Source organism: Glycine soja, chromosome 12 (assembly GCF_004193775.1).
Source record: "Glycine soja cultivar W05 chromosome 12, ASM419377v2, whole genome shotgun sequence".
NCBI classification, from domain to species: domain Eukaryota; kingdom Viridiplantae; phylum Streptophyta; class Magnoliopsida; order Fabales; family Fabaceae; genus Glycine; species Glycine soja.
Window position 1 is genome coordinate 43,319,474 of NC_041013.1, and position 21,192 is coordinate 43,340,665.

The 21,192-nt window shown below is 31.8% G+C and overlaps 3 protein-coding genes and 1 pseudogene across 5 annotated transcripts; all 4 read right to left on the bottom strand.

The window, feature by feature from the left end:
- LOC114380427 (ubiquitin-conjugating enzyme E2 36-like) lies at positions 1 to 3,507 on the bottom strand. Of its 2 annotated transcripts, none has more exons than XM_028339477.1 (8): positions 3,302 to 3,507; positions 2,913 to 2,940; positions 2,616 to 2,702; positions 1,291 to 1,349; positions 1,133 to 1,174; positions 988 to 1,061; positions 439 to 536; positions 1 to 326 (listed from the first exon to the last, which is right to left on the bottom strand). In XM_028339477.1, exons 1-8 carry the CDS (start codon positions 3,335 to 3,337, stop codon positions 289 to 291), a joined length of 462 nt encoding a protein of 153 aa, XP_028195278.1. In that variant the 5' UTR covers positions 3,338 to 3,507; the 3' UTR covers positions 1 to 288. The 2 variants fall into 2 exon arrangements, with proteins under 2 accessions (XP_028195278.1, XP_028195279.1); XM_028339478.1 differs by having other exon boundaries at positions 3,138 to 3,503.
- Positions 3,508 to 5,410: 1,903 nt separating this feature from the next.
- On the bottom strand, positions 5,411 to 6,764 carry LOC114380318 (annotated as a pseudogene).
- Positions 6,765 to 6,941: 177 nt separating this feature from the next.
- On the bottom strand, positions 6,942 to 9,213 carry LOC114380317 (AAA-ATPase At3g50940-like). The gene is made up of 2 exons (XM_028339322.1): positions 8,005 to 9,213; positions 6,942 to 7,591 (listed from the first exon to the last, which is right to left on the bottom strand). The coding sequence occupies exons 1-2, from the start codon at positions 8,980 to 8,982 to the stop codon at positions 7,211 to 7,213; spliced, it is 1,359 nt and encodes a 452-aa protein (XP_028195123.1). The 5' UTR covers positions 8,983 to 9,213; the 3' UTR covers positions 6,942 to 7,210.
- A 4,208-nt stretch (positions 9,214 to 13,421) lies between these two features.
- LOC114380524 (14-3-3-like protein D) lies at positions 13,422 to 17,553 on the bottom strand. 2 transcript variants are annotated; one of them, XM_028339624.1, is made up of 6 exons: positions 17,352 to 17,553; positions 16,323 to 16,629; positions 16,121 to 16,208; positions 14,533 to 14,642; positions 14,312 to 14,460; positions 13,422 to 13,732 (listed from the first exon to the last, which is right to left on the bottom strand). In XM_028339624.1, exons 1-6 carry the CDS (start codon positions 17,440 to 17,442, stop codon positions 13,680 to 13,682), a joined length of 798 nt encoding a protein of 265 aa, XP_028195425.1. In that variant the 5' UTR covers positions 17,443 to 17,553; the 3' UTR covers positions 13,422 to 13,679. The 2 variants fall into 2 exon arrangements, with proteins under 2 accessions (XP_028195425.1, XP_028195426.1); XM_028339625.1 differs by having other exon boundaries at positions 16,323 to 16,658; positions 17,352 to 17,496.
- Between the last annotated feature and the right edge of the window lie 3,639 nt (positions 17,554 to 21,192).

Consider the following 21,192-nt stretch of genomic DNA (forward strand, 5'->3'; position numbering starts at 1 on the left):
CTTATTCGAAATTTTTTACTATTAAGTTTGAGGATCCCAAATTACTCAGGAGTTGGGAGATGAAGCATGTTTAAATTTGTCACAGAAAAGATCACATGTTTTTCATACAAGTTCCAAGATCAGGCTTCCAGGAGAAAGAAAGTAATTAACAGGTACCCCCGGAAGCTACGGGGAATATTTACTCCAAAATAGTTTAGACAATTCCTCCAAATTTCCATTTCAATTTGACAGTTATACAGCATACACTTCCACTATAGATATTTGAAGCCAAAAGTTTCCCCCAAAGCATCAAGCGCCACTAGCATATAACCGGGTCCATTCCTTGGCTGCAGGATTTCAACACCATTTTCACAAGAGTATGCATATGACATGTTTGATGCCATCATTAACAAATAACAACTAACATTTTATATTATCATACAAGCAAAAAAGACATACCTGTTTCAACAGCCTCGGCCTCATTAGATTTCCAATGCTTGGCAATGTTCTCAGAAAGTGGATCATCTGGGTTAGGTGCACTTAGAAGAGCTTGAATACTGGAAAAGGATCCACAAAAAAATCCCATTATAACAATAATCTTCACAGTCAAGAGCAGGTTAATATTTTTCACTGATTTACAATACAGCGTTGTGGCCACACCAGGGGGCAGGTAACTCTAGTAATCAAAATTAAGATCCAGATAGACTAGCATATACAGACTGAGTCAGCGTCCACAAATAATTTTCATGTTTATTCTCGGTAAAACATAATTACTTTCACTATTTGTGACCACTTGAACAACATCCTTTTCTCCAACCTTGCTAACAAAATATTCCAGCAAAGTGATTAAGATGCATAAAAATTAAATTTAAAAACTATTACATCTTATAGAAGCCATGCACGGGTTGATACTGGAAAGCTGATTGATGTTTACTACATTTCTTTAGGAAATGAATAGGTCTCTTTAAATATACATCCACTAGAGTAAAAGATGAAAGACAAATATACCTCAAAAGTACAGTGCGAATCCCAAGGGCAGGACTCCACTTATCTTTCAGAATGTCAAGACATATCCTGCCAAGCTGCAATAAACTTCATGTAAGATAAATCATTATAGAAGAAAAAATGAAAATATAAGGGGAGCAAAGTGTACCTTATCAATGTTCGGATGATATATTTTTGTCAGAAACCTAACCTGAAAGAAGCAATGCATGATTGAATTAGGAATAATTGGAGAATTATTTTCTTAAAAAAATGCACAGACGAAATCAATCAGTTTCAGTTATAGGTGTATTATCATCATTAAAGTACCTTTGGAGCAGCCATTGGATATTCTTCTGGCAAAAATAATTCCAACTTGAAAACTCCCCCTAGTAATACAAATAAGAAAGTCACATATTAGCAAAGACATGAGACACTTGATTCTGATATAGGAGCAATAAAAATAGTATCATCAAACTAGCCCATAGGATATCATCACACCCACAAGTAAGGAGGGCCAGGACTACAAACAGGAGTTTCAAATATCACCCAGCTGACACGAGAAGTCATGAAAGACTTCTGCATTATGTTCCAGCAGGGGATACTACTGTACTTTATAGTAAAGTGCAGAGTATCTATAACTATATATAAAGGTAATAGGATGTTTTGGTGTACACATTTTTATGCCCAATTTATCCCTATAACTACCTTCACAAACTACCCACCAACTTCAATTATCTTTCTTTTTTATTTAAAAAAATTAATTAGGCACAGAGCGACAGAGTGTCTGTTTTCCCTTAGTTAACTGATAATGGTATAATGAAAGTTGTCCTATCATAATGATTAGTTATACAAGTTTGTATTCTATAAGAAAAAAATACAAGCAGATGATTTTCAATTCCAGTATCTAATTGTAAGCATCCAAAGAAGTATCTAAGTATGTGACTATTATAGCAACCATAAAGCACTGCCAATAAAGTGAATGAAATTGAATTTAGTTTGGTCATCAAAAAATGTTTTTGTAAAAAGGTAACTGTTTTTAGTTATTCTAGCAGAAAGTGAACCTATGCAGGCAGCTAGTAATGAGACATAAAGAAGTTTCTAGATGAACAAGGGTGACAACCTATAGAAATTGATTATATATGTAAAATATAATGTCAATAGTTAAAAGAATTCTTAGGTCAGTGATAAACATAACGAAAAAACAGGGGACCAAGATAATGCACTTAATAGAAAATTGCCCGAGATTCAGGAGTAGAATGGGGCTTGAATTCATCATAACAAGACAATACAACTTCAAGAAGCTGAAATTTTTTACTTATTACCGATTATAACAATATGAATTAATATTTCAATTTCCACCTCATCATTCGGATTGCGACAAAGAAGTAACTAATAGGCCAACTTTTTATATAGCCAAGCCATATGTATGTAGTGTAAGATTGCTGGTATATCACGACAGGTAAAAATGGGATTTTCGTGGTAAAATAATGACAGTTATCCTTTCAGAAAGGTTCGCAAAATACATTCAATTGTCCAATTGTAACGCATAATTGTTTGGAGAAAACGTCAAAATTAATTCCTCATTTCTCGTGGATGCAACAAATCATCAAGCATTTCAAGATACAAAACCAAACAGTTAAGTTTGTTACTACCTTCATATGGCGACTGAGTCGGGCCAAGGATCATCACATTGAAATACCGCATATTGTCCTCCGAAGGGGACGCACTAATTCCAGGCGCTGCGTCATCAGATCATCACACAAGACACAAACAATTAACTCAGTACAACAAAACACAACAAGGATGGAATTCCCGCATAAATCCCCAAGGCAACACTCAAGGTATCTTACAAATTTTACAAAAAAAAAAAGGAGGCACGAAAAACACTACCCATTTAACTTAGCTTGAGCTTCTAAAGCACTAAACAATTGTTGGAAATTTCAACTTACCTGGCTCACTGAGCAAACGCTGCGTTTCCTGTTAAGATCAAACATAGCAGAGTCACCAAAATATTCATAACTATTAAATTCAAACACAGAACGAAGGAAATTCCAGAACTACAATTCGATGCCAAGAAAGATCAAAACCAAAAAATAGAGGGATTCGAAACCCCCGATTCAGCATCACTGAAATTAAAGAATGTAAAGTGAAAAAGAAACCGTTTTGGAATCGACCTTAAACGGAAATAGCAGTAATTTGTTCAGTCAAGCTCTTGGGTCACGCGATACTAAAAAAATCAACAAAGCAAGGCAGCACGAGCGGATTTCGAGTTCCTTTGGTTTTTGGCATCGATCAATGAAATTGAAATTGGGATCTTAACGAGGAAATGGGTACGAACCTTGATGATTCTTCGAGGGAGGTTACTGTTGGCCATAAGCGGGGTCGATTGCAAAGCACGCAATAGGGTTGTGAGTCAAAGAGAGAGAACTTTCTCTCACTAACACAAAAAGAAAGCTCAATGAAAATCCATTATCTCTCGCCGTTGTTTATATAATTTTTGCTTGCTGAAAAAAAATAAAATTAAGACTAAATATCACATAACTTGTGATACAACCACAAATCATACCAACAAGAATTTCTTTATATTTATATTGCCGCGAAAAAGGGTGAAACAAAATAAATTATTATTTTTTTGTTTTTAAGGTAATCTTATTATATTGCCGGCGATTTGACAATCGTCAGAGACAACTTGTCCTACCCCTCCAATCCTACAGAAGGTCATATATGATTTACATAAGTAAAATGGTAATAAATAAGAAATGAATATGATTTTCCTAAAAAGGATGTCAGACATTGTTTTTACTCATAGTCTATACTATGTTAGATAACAAAATATTGAATTAATTAATTATGTGAAAAGTAGATAGTAAGCAAGAACAATATATATTTTATTATTATAATAGTAAATTAAATATTAATTTAATCCAAATAATTAAGATTTTAACGTGGTTTCAATTAAGTTATTCGATTCTGTTAGTTAAACGTAAATTTGTCTACTTGATTTTGCCAAAGAAAAATGTCATTCTTCATTAATTTTATATTAGTAAATTTACAGGAAAATGTCATCGTATAAAAGAAACTTAAATTTATATAGACAAACAAAAATCAATAATAATTTACATAACTGAAAAGGGGAACAATGATTTACCTTAAAAATTGATTTTAGATATTAATTTTATTCATGCATACTTTCTATGTTGGATAAAATAACACATTCAATAAATTAGTTAAGTCACTTTATGATAAGCAATAAAAAAGCACATTTATATTAAACTTATAATAAAAATAAATTATATTTTATATTAATAAATATGCATATTTTATATTGATATTAATGTATAAAAGGAAAATTTAAATTTAAATTTGGTCACATAAAAGAAAAACAACCAATAATTTAGTTAAGTAAAAATATAATAAAAAAATATTAAATGATTTATTAAAAAATTGTGTGCTTTATTTTATTTGTGTTTTCTTATATTGTTTCATATTAATCAATTTAGGATGTATTAATGCGTAAAAATAGTAAATAAATAAATTTTTGTCTACAAACTTTTAAAATATCAAAATTTTAAATATAATGTAAAATGTTAAAGTAAACATTTGAATCGAATTTGATTTTCTATAATTTAGTTAAATCTATAATTAAAAGTACATACTTTAATAACACACTATTTGAATTGGTTAAAATTAAATTTATTAAAAGTTACTAAATCAAAAGAAAAAAAATCATTAAATATAATGTGAGATTTACAAAAATTTTGTCCAATAAATTTCAACCATGTTCTTGGCATTTCTCACTCATTTTATGGTTAGAGGTCTAAGAATTTATGGTATGTTGATCGGCTCATAAGTGTCATTTCTTGAATTGTAACTCATGAGTTCACGATGTTTCATGTTTGTGATACCCAATGTTATTCAAGTTCAGGTTATCTGCATTGTATGAATGTCAAGTTTTGTGCTTTTGCATTGAACATGGTTGTATCCTAGTTTGACTTATTTTTTCATTGCATAATCATTCAAATTATAAATATCAAAATAACAATAGTATGTAGATTAATACAATATATTGTGAGAACATTGAAGGTGAGACATAAAGGGTTCCTGAAATGAGTAATAAAACTTTCTAAGCTACTGGATTGCTTATTTCGGATATGAGAAAGCTGTTTTATTTGCTTTGGAGCCTTTTATTGACCGAGATGCCTATTTTTTCACATGGAGGGAATTATCTTGTTTCATCAGTTGAAGTGTCTTTGGTTTAGATTGTTTACTTCAAAGGGTTCTCCTCAATTGTTGAGCATAAGCCATTTCACCATCTCACGTTGCATTTTTAACTTCTCTATCAATGCCTTTGTTTTGTCTTTTCCTAGAAAAACTTGTTTGCTGCTTCTGACAATGATCCTCCAATTAGTCATCAGACATCTAATATTCCCGTACTAGACAATTGGTCTAATGTATAAACAAAAATGACTAATTTCACATTAATTAAGAAAGTTAATTGACATCATTTGACCTCATATATAAACAAAATCATTTACAGTACCAGGAAAAACATGCATAGCTGTTTCTTTCCACTCTATTGGAAAACTTTTATCTCTCATTTTGACAAACATTAGCTCACTCCCTAACGGATCAAATATGGTGCATCTCATGTCTTCAAATTTTAAGGTATAGTTTTTTTCAAGCATTTGTCCAACACTCAAAAGGCTTTGATTTATCTCAGGCACATATAAAACATCTGAAATATATTTTAGTACCTGAGGGAGTCTCTCAGCAACAATTCTTTAGACTTTCACATCATTGCCAATGGTGACTTTCGAGAAGTAGGACTGATTCAACTACTCGAAAATACTTGCATTATGAGTCATGTGATTTGTGCATCCACTATATACGAGCCATGCCTCTTTGCAGCTGCTTGTTGAATAACAAGAAGTAAGAAATAACTGCTGCTCTTTCTTTTTTTTTTTTTTTTTTTTCATGTTCAATAACTTGGGCATGTTGTCCTTGTTGCTTTGCTTTGTTTTTGCACATTTCTCCACATGACCAAGCTGGTTACAAGCTCTAAATTTGACTCCTGGTACAGTGTATGATTCTTCTTCTTACAGTGAGGACAAGGTGGATACTTGTCTTTCCAACCTCCTTCTTTGTTGCTTTCTTCTTCCTTCTTCCTTTCTTCCCACCAAATGACTTTTTTCTCATAGCTGATGCTGCCCTGAGCTTTGCCTTTTGTGTTAGCCACACAAGCACCTTCAACATTTTCTTGCATCCGCAAGGACCTTCTATGTTCAGTGGCTTGCAAAGCATTCACAAGCTCTGCAACTGTTATTTGAGAGAAATTCTTGTTTTCTTCAAGAGAGGAGATTTTTTACTCAAACCTCTCCGGAAGACACAAGAAGATTTTCTCCACAACCCGCTGATCACTAAGTTCTTCACCTAACAATCTGATATTTGTAACCACTTTAGATAGCCTATCAGCAAAATCCTTCACTGTTTCAGCTTCTTTCATTTTAATTGCTTCAAACTCTCTTCTTAGATTTAACACCTTCATCCTCTTTGTTCTTTCACTGCCTTGGAACGCTGCCTTGAGTTTGTCCCAAGCCTCTTTTGCAGTCTCAAGATTCACAATCTTGATAAAAACATCATCATGTAGTGCCGCTTGTATGATGGCAAGTGCTCTGCCCTCCTTAGCCACTTCTTCAATGTGAAATCTTACTTGATTTACTGTTGGGTTGTCGGGTAAAGGAGATGGATTCCACTGTTTCCCACAAACTTCGAGCTCTCAAATAAGTTCTCATCTTGGCAGCCCACAAATCATAATGTTATCCTGCAAACACTGGAGGTGGAGGTAAGGAACCATTGCTGGAACCCATTGGTTGAAGGTTTTTTGAGAGAGGTTTTCTTGCTGGTTTTCTCTCACACGCTTAAAGTGTTTTTCAGATTATCTTTCTCTCTCTGAATGAGTGAAGTGGGAGAAGAAAGAATAAGAGAAAGATCACCACCAACAGAAAATGGTGGAAGATAGAATTGTATTTTTGTTCTGGTTTTTCCAGCATACATAAGTGACTAGTAGTTGGTGAAAATACTAAGTTACAAGCAACACAACACACCCCATACTGACTTAGCTTAATCACTCCCTTAAAACAAGGTCTTTCATTCAATTTCACCTACTACATGTTGACTAATACTAACTTATATCAGAAACATAACAACAACATATTTTAATACCAAAATAACAAGAAAAGTCTCAATTCTAACATTGGTCAATTATAGTGTCGCTCTCCACCATTTTCTTGCTGTGGAGGAAATTGACGAGGTCTTGGAGGGGATCTCTAGTACCAGAGCTCTTTGTTAGCTCTCCCGCAACTTCTGCAGGTGTCACATTCACTTCTCCTAGAAGCCCCTCAATTTGTTCAAAGAGTTTGTGTTGTGAAATGCCAAGGTAGTTGAGGACCAATTGTTTGAAAGCAGAAAAGGTGCAGTATGACAAGTGGATGTGCATGTCCATCCTCCCTGGCCTCAGCAGAGCAGGATCCAGCCTTTCTTTGTGATTGGTTGTGAAAATAATAATCCGTTCCTCTCCACAGCATGACCAAAGGCCATCTATTACATTCAAGAGCCCTGAAAGTGTCACCTGTTGAAAAATTATAAAACAAACACAAGAAATATGTAAAAAGAAAAAAAATTAGTTTTGTTGAAAGTCGTGCTTGCCACAGTTCTTGACATGCAACTTCTATATATGCTGGATATCTTACTTAATATCAATTGATTTAAGACGAAATTTAACATGGTATTTGAATCTACAGCCCAACTCTGTGAATTGTCTGTTCTAGTAGGCATCGCCTGTTTTGACAGGCATACGTCGAATACCAAGTGACAACCTTAGAGTCATTGTTAATATGGACAAACATGGATAAGATGCATACATTGAAATATGTCAGATCTGCTAAATATTTTCTACTTTAGTGTATCCCTTGTCTGTTTGGCATGAAAATTGAGACTGAACTTCTAAGATGGATGATATATTTAAATAGAAATAATACATACCTTACTCTCTTTATTATTATCTCCTTTCTTTTGTTCTTCTTCTTCTTCTTCTCGGTTCTGCAGCTTTATGGAGCAGTCAATGTCCTCAAACACAAGTATGGAACGGTTGGACATGCCTAGGAGCAAATTCTTTAAGTCATTGTTATTAGTGACAATGGTGAGATCCAAATCATAGATATCATAGTTGAGATAATTGGCCATGGCTGCAATAAGACTAGACTTGCCAGTGCCTGGAGGGCCATACAAGAGGTAACCACGTTTCCAAGCTTTCCCAGTTCTTTTATAGAACTCTTTCCCTTTCACAAACTTGTCCAAATCACTCACCACTTCCCTCTTGAGCTCTGCATCAATTGCCAGAGTTTTGAAAGTCATGGGGTGGCTAAATTTGACACTATTTCCATTCCAATAGCAATCATATTCAATTGTGTGGAGCTTCACTTCCATGTTCTCCTGCTTGATATCCTTGGCTCTCTCCAACACATATGGCAAATATGAATTGAATATCTTCTCCTTGTGTTTCTTGTGAAAGCTTAGCTCATAGGATCTCACTTCTGACTTAAAATTGGCATTCCTATCATTAGAATGTCTACTGCCATAAGGCTCAAGAATCTCACAGCTAAGTTTCCACTTCACCTGAACTCCTTCATAATCATCACTAATGTCTTCATCTCTATCTACACTGAATGCAAGCTTTTTGTCATCCTCGGATTTGCTTGCTTTAACTCTTAGAGCTGAGAGAGTGGCTTTAGTGCCTAGATAGACTTCTGCAGCCTCATACACTTGATTTCTAGACACCCCTTGAAATTCTTCAATGATAATGGTAAGTTGGGAGGAAAATTGACGAGAAAGATAATAAATTTTGGAGTAAAAGAAGTCTAGGATTTCAAGAGGAATGAAATCGTTGGTAATGCTTCGGATTAGCATAGCTGAGGCTGCAAGAGATGCCACTGCAGATATAAGTGTAGTGCTATTTGACATGGTTTTTTTGATTAAATGGAAGATGGGATGGCACAAGAATATAGGCAAATTGTTTCACAAGTGTATCTTGATTGGAGGGTGCCTGAGAATAATGAGTATCTTATATCTACTTAGATTAGCTTAGTATTTATAATTACACTTTATAGCAAAAGAGCATGACCTATATTCACCTTTGTTGGGTTGGTGACATCTTACCAAGACATTTTTAGGAAACCTCGTTCCTTTTTCCTTGCCTACCGCGTATGATGACTTTTTGACTTCGGGAAATTCCAGATCTATTAGTTCCCTCAGTGCAAAGGTCGGCTTTATGAACAGAAAACCAAAGCAAGGGCTTTGATTAAAATATTTTGGAGTATCATTTAATTATATTAAAAATAGAAAAATATTATTATAAATTATTTTTTAAACTACATGCATTTTTCACAAAAACAATCTTATACGAACTGATGAGAACTACTTTGGATAATAAATCTTTTTCTTTTGAATTTAAGTAGTTGCATGCTTAGAACTTAATTAACTGATCCACATGCTTAGTAATATATTATTATTAACTTCATATTTTCATACTATTTCACTTTAAAATTAAGTATCTCCCTTTTTACATTTTTGTTAATTCTTTATTTTTCATTAAAAATATATAAAAACCAAGTTCTACAAATGAATGGGATTTCCTCACTTCTCTCATTGAGTATCTATTAGATCCTTATTTTCTATTACTTTCAATTTCCATTGATTCTCAATTATTTTTCCCCTTGGCCGTATGCTTGAGAGAGATCGATGTGTGTTGGAATCAAAGACATGTGAATTGGAATCAAAGACATGTGAAGCATTTGACTTCTAAGAATATTTTGATGATAATAAAGAGGATTAAATTTGTTAAGCATTAACGTTTGTTAGTTGTGCATATTTTATGTGTTTTTGGACTCTAAACGTCTACAAAACACATGCATATAGATTTGTGCTTATCTTAGATATCCTTCAAGCTATGTATGAAAGCTTTCAACATCAGAGTTAACAAAGTTGTCCAATATTATTTCTAGATAAGCGTCCAATTTAATTGAAATTGGGTTCTCCAGAAGATTAATTCCTCGTTAATAGCTGAGCCGTAGGTCATTTCATTTTGCGGGCACCATAGGGTCAAATCATAAATTTTCCTAAAACAAATGCACTATGATAGGTTAGTGATGTTCAATAATTTCAACACTTTATCATATCATAAATTATCTCTACCTAATTCATGAATATATTCCTGTAACTCCAATCAATTTACGGCACATTTTCTTGCTGTGGAGAAATTAATGTCTTGTATGCCTTCTCCAATCACTTTGACTTCTCTCAGAAGACCTTCAATCTGTTCAAAGAGTTTGTGCTGAGAAATGCCAAGGTAATTGAAGGCCAATTGCTCAAAAGCAGAAAAACTGCAATATGACAAGTGAATGTGCATGTCCATTCGACCAGGATCCAGCCTTTCTTTGTGATGGGTGGTTGAAAATAATAATGCGTTCCTCACCACAGCATGACCAAAGACCATCTATGACATTCAAAAGTCCTGAAAGTGTCACCTGTTGAAAAATGATAAATAATGTCATTTTTCACAAAGTCATGGCAACTAATTACCTTGTTTATTTTTAATGTAAATTTGACATAAATAAAATAATATGGAGTTGCAAGCATGTGGATATTGTTAACATGGATAGAGATAGACGCACACATTAATGTTCATATTTGTTATCATGTTATATTACTATCTATACTCATATTTGTTGGAAATCTCACAATATAATAAAAAATAATGTATATAATCCGCGACAACGTAAACTATCTCTTTGGGTTGAATTGAACCTAAATAGAAATTCTAAGAATATTTGTTATCATGTCATAAGTCTTTTATACCTTAATGCAGGGACGAAACTACTCATATTTAAACAGGGACAGTCACCCCCCTAGATTCATGAAATGTCATGAGCATATACACTAATATATTAATTTAGTATATTTTATTTCTTCTAAAGTTTTATCTACCCCCGCCCCCTGTTACTAACATATTAATATAATATACTTTCTTCTAAATTTTTTATCTAGCACCCTCAGCCCCGTTTTATTAATTGCAATTCTCTTCTAGATTTTAGTTGTATATGTATAGAAAAGTTGTCCATAGTATTTATATTTTTATATATTTCATATTTAATCAAAACTCAAAATGCATAAAATGTGTAACAAATTTCATCTACTAAAAATGTTTTCACATAAATAGGAAGCCATCTTAGTGTATCATATATGGTATTCTTTTTTTTTTTTTTCCTTCAATCTCAAGTCATGAATATTGGTTTTTTTTTTCTATCTTCAAAGACATTAGGAGGCCAAAAACAAATCAAGTTAATTAACATGTTTTTTTTTTTAGTTGGTATTTGTAATGAGTCTTTTTCTTCTTTTAAATATGTATTACATTATTTTTCTTATATTAATAGAAAGAACAAAAATATGTCTTTATTCTTTAGAAAAAAAAGGATTGATTTCGATCTATTTCATCTTATTCTTATGTCACACACTTTAAATATTTCATCACAGGCTTATAAACTTGATGAAGAACAATTTAAGAAAAAAGAAGTCAATTATTCTGATGTATTATTATATTTACTTTCATAAGATATATGATATTTATTTCTTATTGAACTGATTTTGGAAAATTATTAATAATAAAAACTAGTCATTATTAACTTTTTTTGAGTTAAATATTGGCCCCCCTAAAAAATATTCCTGGTTCCATCCCTGCCTCAATGATAGCCTTTTGTCATTCTCAAATTTGCTTGTTTTAACTCTTTGAGATGAGAGAGTGGCTTTGGTGCCCAAATACGCCTCTGCAGCTTCAAACACTTGGTTTTTGGACATCCCTTGAAATTCTTCAATGAATTCATTGGTAATGCTTCGGATCAGCATAGCTGAGGCTGCAAGAGAGGCCACAGCAGATAAAAGTGACTTGCTATTTGACATGGTTTTGGTCAATGGAAAACGGAATGACACAAAGGATAGGCAAATTCTTCAATGCTTCAACTCAAGATCAATTTCGGACCAGAATCAATTCCTCTAAGTGAAATTAAACTTGTGAATATTTACTTAAAATCATGTTAACTGGTATTTCAACGTGATCAAAGATGATCCAACATGAATCTAAAATGGCACTAAAACTCACTTTTGTTTGGACCCTTGTATGAGATGATCTTAAGATGCTTATCTAAGGATGGGAATTAATGTTCACTTTATGTAGTACTGAACAGGACCAATTTACTCTTGACTCTTCTGGGTTGTTGAAGGTGGACCTTGACGTGTTTACCACGCATATAAGTTTCCAGGTGAAGGGTAAACCACAGCTTCAATTGTCTCATTAGCAATTTTTTTGTGCTTTGAAAATTAAGAATGTGTGTATATACTTAATATATTTGGTCTAGTTTAGCCAAAATAAATTTACGTATGATAATTTGTTCATTCCAGTTCAAAGGTTGGTCAGACAAATTGTGTGGACAACGAGAGATGAAGATCTTCTTGAATGGGTCGCGTGCCAATTATGCAAATCCCCCACCCTTTAGGAAAATTCAGAGAAAAAGGAAGGTATGGGGAAACCAGCAATGTAACACGGAAACTGGGAATTTTCATACAGCATCAGGTATATCTTCTAAGGTGATTTACAGGGTGAGCCTTTCTGGTGGAATATTATAATGGACCATTCTGATGGTGTACTTTTACAATGAGAACTAGTTCCTTATAAACTAGCTTAAAGTCGTAATTTTTACTGCAATAATAGACCATTTTGAAGATAAATAGCATGATCATTGATCAAATGTCTTAGGGAAGGAAGAACATGTGGTTATAGAATTAGGGAAACAAAATTTTACAATAGTTTTTGTAATTGAGAATATGGATGAGTGGGGACCATTAGTGATCAACACTTAGTAGGCACTATCTACAAAAGAATAAATAAACTAAATATCACATTGAAATTCAAAATAATAAATGAATATGTGAAAAGTTAATAAAAAAAGAGATAAGCACAATAGCAAAAAAATAATAATAATCAGATAAATTTCCAAGGCGCGTATATTAAATATACTTCGAAATTGATAATTTTTATTAAATTGTAGAAGGGATATATTTTTAATGAGAAATCGACACATGTCATAGACTTTCCTTATAATGGCTTTTGCTTAATAAATTGTATAGATAAATTCCAGGAAAATGAAAGTAAAAAATGATTTTTTAAAATGATTTTATACTTAAAATTTCTTATATTATTCTTTTTATTATTAGTAGTAGACTATAGTAGTAGAGGATTAACCTAATTTGACTGTCTTAACAAAATGAGACTTAACAAAAGTCTAAATATTGCAATATTAGAGTTGGCTCATATATGATCAGTTCTTGAAATGCTAACCCACAAACTGATCTTAACCATAACAGGATACAAACAGTGAAATTATGCATTGCAAGCCAATGTTGTTTTTGTCACAAACACATGAATAAAACTACTCAACAATAACATAAAAATGAAGATGATTCAAATAGGCCATCACTCAAAAATAACAATGAGTCGAAGTTGACGAGGTGCAGTGCACCATTCAAATAGAGGTTTCACCACAATGGGGCAAATATACTTGTGAGAAAAATTAATGCATCAAATCTTAGATATACGACAAAACGATGGGCTAGCGGCCTAACTCATCTTCTCCCCTGGTTGTGCTTTCCATTTTTTGGTCCTCTGAAATGGAAAATTAGATCCTTAATCAGTTAAACCAAAGAGTATGGACATATATATGTGTGATCTGTGTGTTAACTAAAACCAAACTCATAAAAGTTTGAGCTACAATCCCCAACAAAGAGTTAACATTGGAACTGGATTTAGCTTCTTGAAAGTAAGCAAAGATAAAGTAAGTAACCCAGTTGTTGATAAGAAAATCAACAGTTGATATTCCAAACACATTCACGATTTATTATGAATGTGCATGTAATATCAACCATTGATTTTTTTAATCAACAACTGAGATTACTTTACCCTCTAAGATGAGTTGTTCACTTTAGAGAAGTGGATCCAATTGGAACCTCAACTAAAAACTAAGATATTTGGTTTGGGCAGCTTCACTCTATTTTGCTCCAACAAATATCATATACACATGAGGATCAAACTGAATCTTGGGAAAAGAGATGATGAAAACTGAAGGAAAGATTTCCAGATGTGAAGAGGAATAGGCATACAAGTCAGATACATCAGCTATTATTGGAATCTAAAGATTCTATGAATCTTAAATAGAAATTGTATTATGTGATCTCTATATCTTACCACCCTCTTCGGGGATATCAGAAGTCCATAAAGTAAGGTTATCCCTCAACAGCTGCATAATCAAGGTACTGTCCTTGTAAGAATCCTCATTCAGGGTATCCAGGTCTGAGACAGCATCATCAAAGGCTTGCTTTGCAAGATGGCAGGCCCTGAAAATAAGTTACACGAAGTAAGGATCTATCCCAACCCTTTCTCTCATTAGCACAAATATTTCCACATACCTTTCAGGTGAATTCATTATCTCATAATAAAACACAGAGAAATTTAGAGCCAGACCCAAACGAATAGGATGTGTAGGTTGTAGTTCACTCTCAGCAGTGGTAGAAGCTGTCTGTAAATAATCATAACAGTTTTAATCTAAGCTGGAAATTTGAGGTTTTCTCTATAGCACAAATAACTTAAAATACCACAATATTGAGGAATAACAAAATAAACAGTAGGAGAGCAACATAACATGAAAACATGGTGCAAACTCCAATGACATATTATTGGTCATAACTCATAAGGAACAGCCGTCTCCGTACTTTAAAAGCAAGAAAGGCAATTCCTTAAATTCAGAAAAACAAAAGGCAACAATGCAGAATTGGGCCATCTAATGGTATCCCTCTGATCATGTTGCCATTTGCCATGAAATTGAGATCATAATACTCAGCATACTGCAGAGGAAAAGGCCTTGTCACAGAAATTTAAGGATGAATACTCCCTTGTGCACATTACAGACATACTCACTCTTAGAAAAGCTTTTTCCTAACACAATAAGCTACAACATTTTCCAATTAATACAGATTTAACAACATGGACCCTATAACAGTTTAGAACTTTTAACTTCCAGTCCCCAAATAATGAACATATATTTTAAGTGTGCACTAAAAACTAAATATATGAGTGAACGTGAAACTGTGCGACTATCTAAGAATTTGGAAGTGCACCAATAATAATGTATACTAACTCCATATCCCAAATTATCCTATATATATTACTACTCTGCCATCCAGAAATCCTCTAATGGGTCTTCTCCTCACTTATATAGTGCTCAACTTTTTCACTTCTACTTGATGTGAGACTTCACCTCACACTTGTATTCCAACACTTTGTGCATTATGCTTATGCTTATTCCTATTCCAAGACACTAGATGTCAGCTGACCATCTAAGTTTTCATATTACAGAACGTAAGCATCTAATGAAGAATATTGCACTTCATGGAGCATAGAAGTATTTGTGCAGTTACAGTGTCCTCATAAAGCATAAAGAAAATTGAAAATTTCACATTCTCACAGAAGCCTTGGAATTCATCCAATTTGTGTTCTGTTGAACATATAAAATAGATATAAATCACTGGCCAAAAAAATAGTATAAAACCTGATTAAGTTCCCCTACGGAGGCAAGAATCATACACTAATAAAAGGTTCAACATAACTTCTAATGCAGTAATGTAGAGAAAAGGACTAACTCACAAGACAGTTTATTAACATAAGACCTAATCCTATAAAAAAAATACAATGTTTAGATAAACTTCTAAGGCCCTAATGAAAGTCACAGTGAAAATGTTATTCCTATGTAGCAGCATCCAAAATGGGCCAGAATTTGGATGAAAAGTGAAAGCTTCTCTACCTAACCTACCAACACATAGTTATTGAAGGATGACAATTATCCTGTTAAATTATTATTATTATTAGCAGGTGCTGTCCTTCAACTAATAAATATTATCTACACTTTCTGCTAACATTGAAAGCAGAAAGTCTGGCATATACATAATATAAGACAAACTTAATTATACAGAGGTAATCCTTGTTACCTCCAGCAAATACCTCATATGCTTTAAGTGACTGATCTGCCACCTCTTTCTTTTCATTACCAGCCTTGAATTCTGCCAAATACCGGTAATAGTCTCCTTTCCTGCATCCAAGTCAAAACTCAAAAAAAAAAAAAGGCTTAAAAAGCCAAAAAAGCATGCACATCACACACAAAAACACTTCAAACCCCCACAAAGAAGAAAACAACAAAGCATACATCTTATAATAAAACACCGTGGACTCCGCAATATTAGTGGATGGAATAAGATGCTCATCTAAAACTATCATAATGTCACTGCAAATGTTGGACAGCTCCAACTCCACCTTGTTCCTGTAATCCCTGATACGCTTAACATGCAACTCATTCCCTTTTGACTCCTCTTTCTGCTCTATCGATGACAAGATCCTCCATGAAGCTCTCCGTGACCCCACCACATTCTTGTACCCAACAGAGAACAGGTTCCTCTCTTCCACACTCAATTCAACGTCCAGCTTCGCCACCTTCTTCATGGCATCCACCATTTCTGCACACCGCACCACTCCACTCAACACTCTTGAATCAAATTCCAAAACACATAAAAAATAAACATAGAGTTTAGTTTTCGCACACTCATCCTCTCAGAAATCATGCCAGGTATGAATTTTAATGTAATTATTATATTATTATTATACTCCACCACTTAACACTCTTGAATCAAATTCCAAAACACATAACAAATAAACATAGAGTTTAATTTTCACAGCCTCATCTACTCAGAAATCATGTCATGTATGACTTTTAAAGTAATTATATATGATACTCCACAACTCAACACTCTTGAATCAAATTCCAAAACACATAACAAATAAATAGAGTTTAATTTTCACACTCTTGACAACACTAAAATCATGTCTGTATAACTTTTAAAGTAATTATTATAAAAATTAACAAACTTAGCATACAATGGCAATACACTACTACAAATCCAAATTTTACTGTTTTCTTTCCTGATAATTGAGATGGTGATTTGGGCATGTAAAATAAAGTAGCAGTTCCATGCAGAAGTGAAAGAGTAGTGGGCTTTTATGGAAAAATTGAAACTTTATCAGAACATATGCTGTTATAAGGAAAAAGAGAAAATGGGTTGCTGAAGAAGATGCTGGAACGTGATTGAAAGTGGAATACAGCTAAAATAAAGGAACCATAACGAGTGTTCACTTCACAGTTCACAGTGAAAATCAAGAGAGAGAGAGAGAGAGAGAGAACCATCATAGCGTTCAGCTTGTTCAGCTAACTTGGCAACATAGACAAAGTTCTCGCGTTCCTTGGAGAAGGTAGCCATGGCTGGTTGAGTCATTTGAGTGTTCCTTCCACTATCTCCCTCCTCAGTGTGGTGTGGTGAGAGACAGAGAGAGTGAAAAACCACAAGTGAAGTGAAAGGTAGATGCGGCTTTTTTTTGTTTTTTTTGGTAAGATTCGGAGAATTTATAGGTAACCTGGAATTGCCGGTGACAGGTTTTTCTTTTTTGGACAGTGATTGGGAAGTGGGACCCATGGGCGTAGTTGTGCCCGTGTGGACTCAACTGCCATCGTTAAGGAATAGACTATGCCATGCCATGCACCCATGCCTAGTTGCCTACTATCAATTAAATATCAGTTTAATGACCATAAATTAATAACGTAAAATATTTTTTATATTATGGTTTAATTTCATTATTAATATGATTTTTAAAATAATTATTATTATAAAAATTAATAAATTTATTATATGCAGTAAATTGTAGTTGGGCAATGCTATCAAACATAACAAACTACTAATTTTAGTAAATTACACGGATATTTTTAAAGATTCTTAAAATTACATAAATATTTTTTGCCTTTATAATACTTATAGTAACTTCTTTTATTAGGGAGTAAAATATAATATTTTTTAAATAATTAAGAAGGAAGAGTTTTGTTATTTACAATGATGTTACCTGACTCGAATAAAATAATATCAAGTGAAAAATACTTGTGGTTTAGATAATTTTTTTTTAAAATATAATATGTAAGAAATATCAACCTGTATTTTCCAAAAATTAAAAAAATTAGCTTAAAAGTAGATAAAAATAAGTAAAGTTTGTATAATTTTACAAAATTTTAAGATTAATTAGTGTAATTTACTCATTAATGATTGCTATTTTTTATTTTTATTTAATAGAAAAATATTTCTAATTAAATAAAGAATTAATATTAATTTACAAAAGCCCATTTCTCTTATTATTTTTTATTTTATAAAATATAATTGTTTTACATTAATTTAAAATTTTATTTCACTTATCTTTTCATAATTTTATATTAACTAATTTTTAAAATATTATATTATATTAAAATAGAATTATTAAGCATTCAAAACTAACATCGAATGTATTTTACTTAATTATTTAATCAGAATTCATCATTACCATAATTTTATTGACTTTTAAAATAAGAGAAAAAAGTTTATACTTATGCACTGATAGTATAAATTTTTTAAAATGGTCATTCAATCATAATTTATCATGCAAATTTATAGACTTTTAAAATAATTTTTTTAAAGTAATTTAAATGCTGATTTGTAATTAAATAATAATATAAAATTATTTTACAGTATTAATATATAAACATTAAATTCTTATTATCTTAAAATAATTTAAACGATTATTTATAATTAAATAATGATATAAAATATCATTACATAGTTATTAAACTGGTATTATAAAGTATAAACTAGTGTTTTGATAGCTATTCAGGATTTTGTTTTTATCTGCTAGTGTAAAACAAGTTACGCTCACTCCCTTTGAATTTTTTATAATTAATATTTCTTTCATTTCTTAACATTACTTTAATCTTCATTCATTTATAAGATTATACTATAATAAGAAATTAGAATAAGTTTGTATTAAACAAATTTTGATTCTTTTATTTTTAAAATTTTAGATTCTTTATTTTAATATAAAGACATTTTATTTTTATTTTTTTAAAATTCACAACTTTGATCCTCCTAAACAAAAACATTTAATATTTCACTGTAAAAGTTGTGATTTTGATTTCTTGAAGAGGTTAATATTAACTATAACATATGTTAAATAAATAATTTTATTTCACATCATTAAATTTAAGTCATATCAGATTAATTTTTTAATGATAATAAATTTTTGAATTTGATGAAAGAATTAAAATTATGAAGTTTATAAAATTAGGTGATTAAATTTTTCTATTTTAAAATAAGAGAACTAAAATTACATATTTAAAAAATAAGGAGATTAAATATTTTTATTTTAAATTAGGGATCAAAATTGTAGATTTTTTAAAAAAATTGGACCAAAATTGCAGTTAAGATATCAAGGAAAAGAATACAAATCTTAAAATGTTATATAAATTAATATAAAAGAATGTGTGGAACAAAAAAATAAAGAAGAATTTCTAATCAAATTTTATTATTTAAAAATATTAATTGAAACGTAAGGATGAAATCAAATTACATCATGGTTAAGCGTTGAACGGTAGTTAGATCAAGCCAATCAAGTAGAGCCACGCGGGGGATATCTATCTGTCTATTCAATGAGTGTGATATTTCTCGAGATATTTGGAGGTTGCAATTGGACTTATTTGGTTGGTATCAAAACTATTTTTTATTTTGAGGTAGTATTAAAACTATCCTTGAACTATTTATTTTTGTAAAGTCCCTTCCATAGTGTTTCTTTTTGGAGATTTTCTACCCAAACAATATAACTAAGTTAAATATTTATCAAAACTCAAAATCACCTTTTAATTGTTCGCTACAATTTTGTCATGGGTGTGTGTGTGTGACATCTATTGGCTGTGGGGTTTTTTTTTTCTTCTCAAAAAAGTGAAATTACGTCAACCGTGTAACATCACAATCCAATAAAATTCTCCTAATCATGTAACACATAATATCATTGCATTTGGTATATTTTGTCGTATAGTAATGAATAGATTAAGGTTGTTTTGTAGGAAAAAAAATTAAGGTATGTTTGGTAGAGAAAAAAAATAAGGAGGAGGAAATATAAGAGATAACAAGTGGAGTGTCCGGAAGAATGAAAATAGAAACAAACAAAAATTGTTTAGCTGAGGACATTTTTTTTTTACAGTTTTTAGCATTTTCTGCTATTTTAAAACTGCCAAAAATGAATATCACCAAAAAAAATTGATTGTTCATAGATTTTTTTTCTCCTACTTCACCCTTTCTTACATTTTTTTCCTATTTCATTCAAATTAAACATTCCTAAAATTTATTCAATTTCCGATCTATTTTGGTACTCCCTAATTTTCTCTTCTCTATTTTTGTCCACCCAATTTCTTTTTGTTAGTATTTGTTTTTTTGTAGTAAACAGTTTTTAAAGTTGCATTATTTGAATAAAAATCCCATCTTATTTTAATATTTTTGAACCAAAACCAGAAGTAAATTTGAAAGGATTAATGATCATGATTGATCCCCAAGATTCTTTCCCAAATAAAGGAGAAAAAGAGCAAAGTGGTTGGTATCATTTTTACTTTTTAGACGCCCTGTCACCATCATTATTTTTTTTTGGGGACATAAATCGGTTGTCCACCATGTCACTAAAATTGGTTGTCCAGACACTCTAGGGCACCTGTTAGTTAGTCATATAGTATCGGGTAAAGTTGAAAAGATATATATTTTTTCATATAATATTAAAATGCGTGGCTGATGAAGATTTAGCCTTAATTTTATAACACATTAATTAGAAAATTCCAGCCATCTTTTCTTATATGTTGTCTATGATAGCTCTGCAGTTCTTCTATTTGATGTTACTTTTTTTGAAAATCAGTTAAATGTTTATTAACCAACATTAACATGAAATTGACTTTGTAACTTGAAAGAAGAACAGCATATACGTACGGATAATTATATTTTAAAATTCACATATCAAATTAATCATTTCTAAGATTCAATATTCAATTTAAGTTCAGTTAATTATTGCTTATTGGAGAAGAAAATTAAATTTTGCAAGAAACCGCTATGATGCTATTTATTGTAGAATATTGTGACTTACCGGCGAGAAACTAAGAACTAGAAGGTGTTATTAAGAAAAGGTTATGCTTC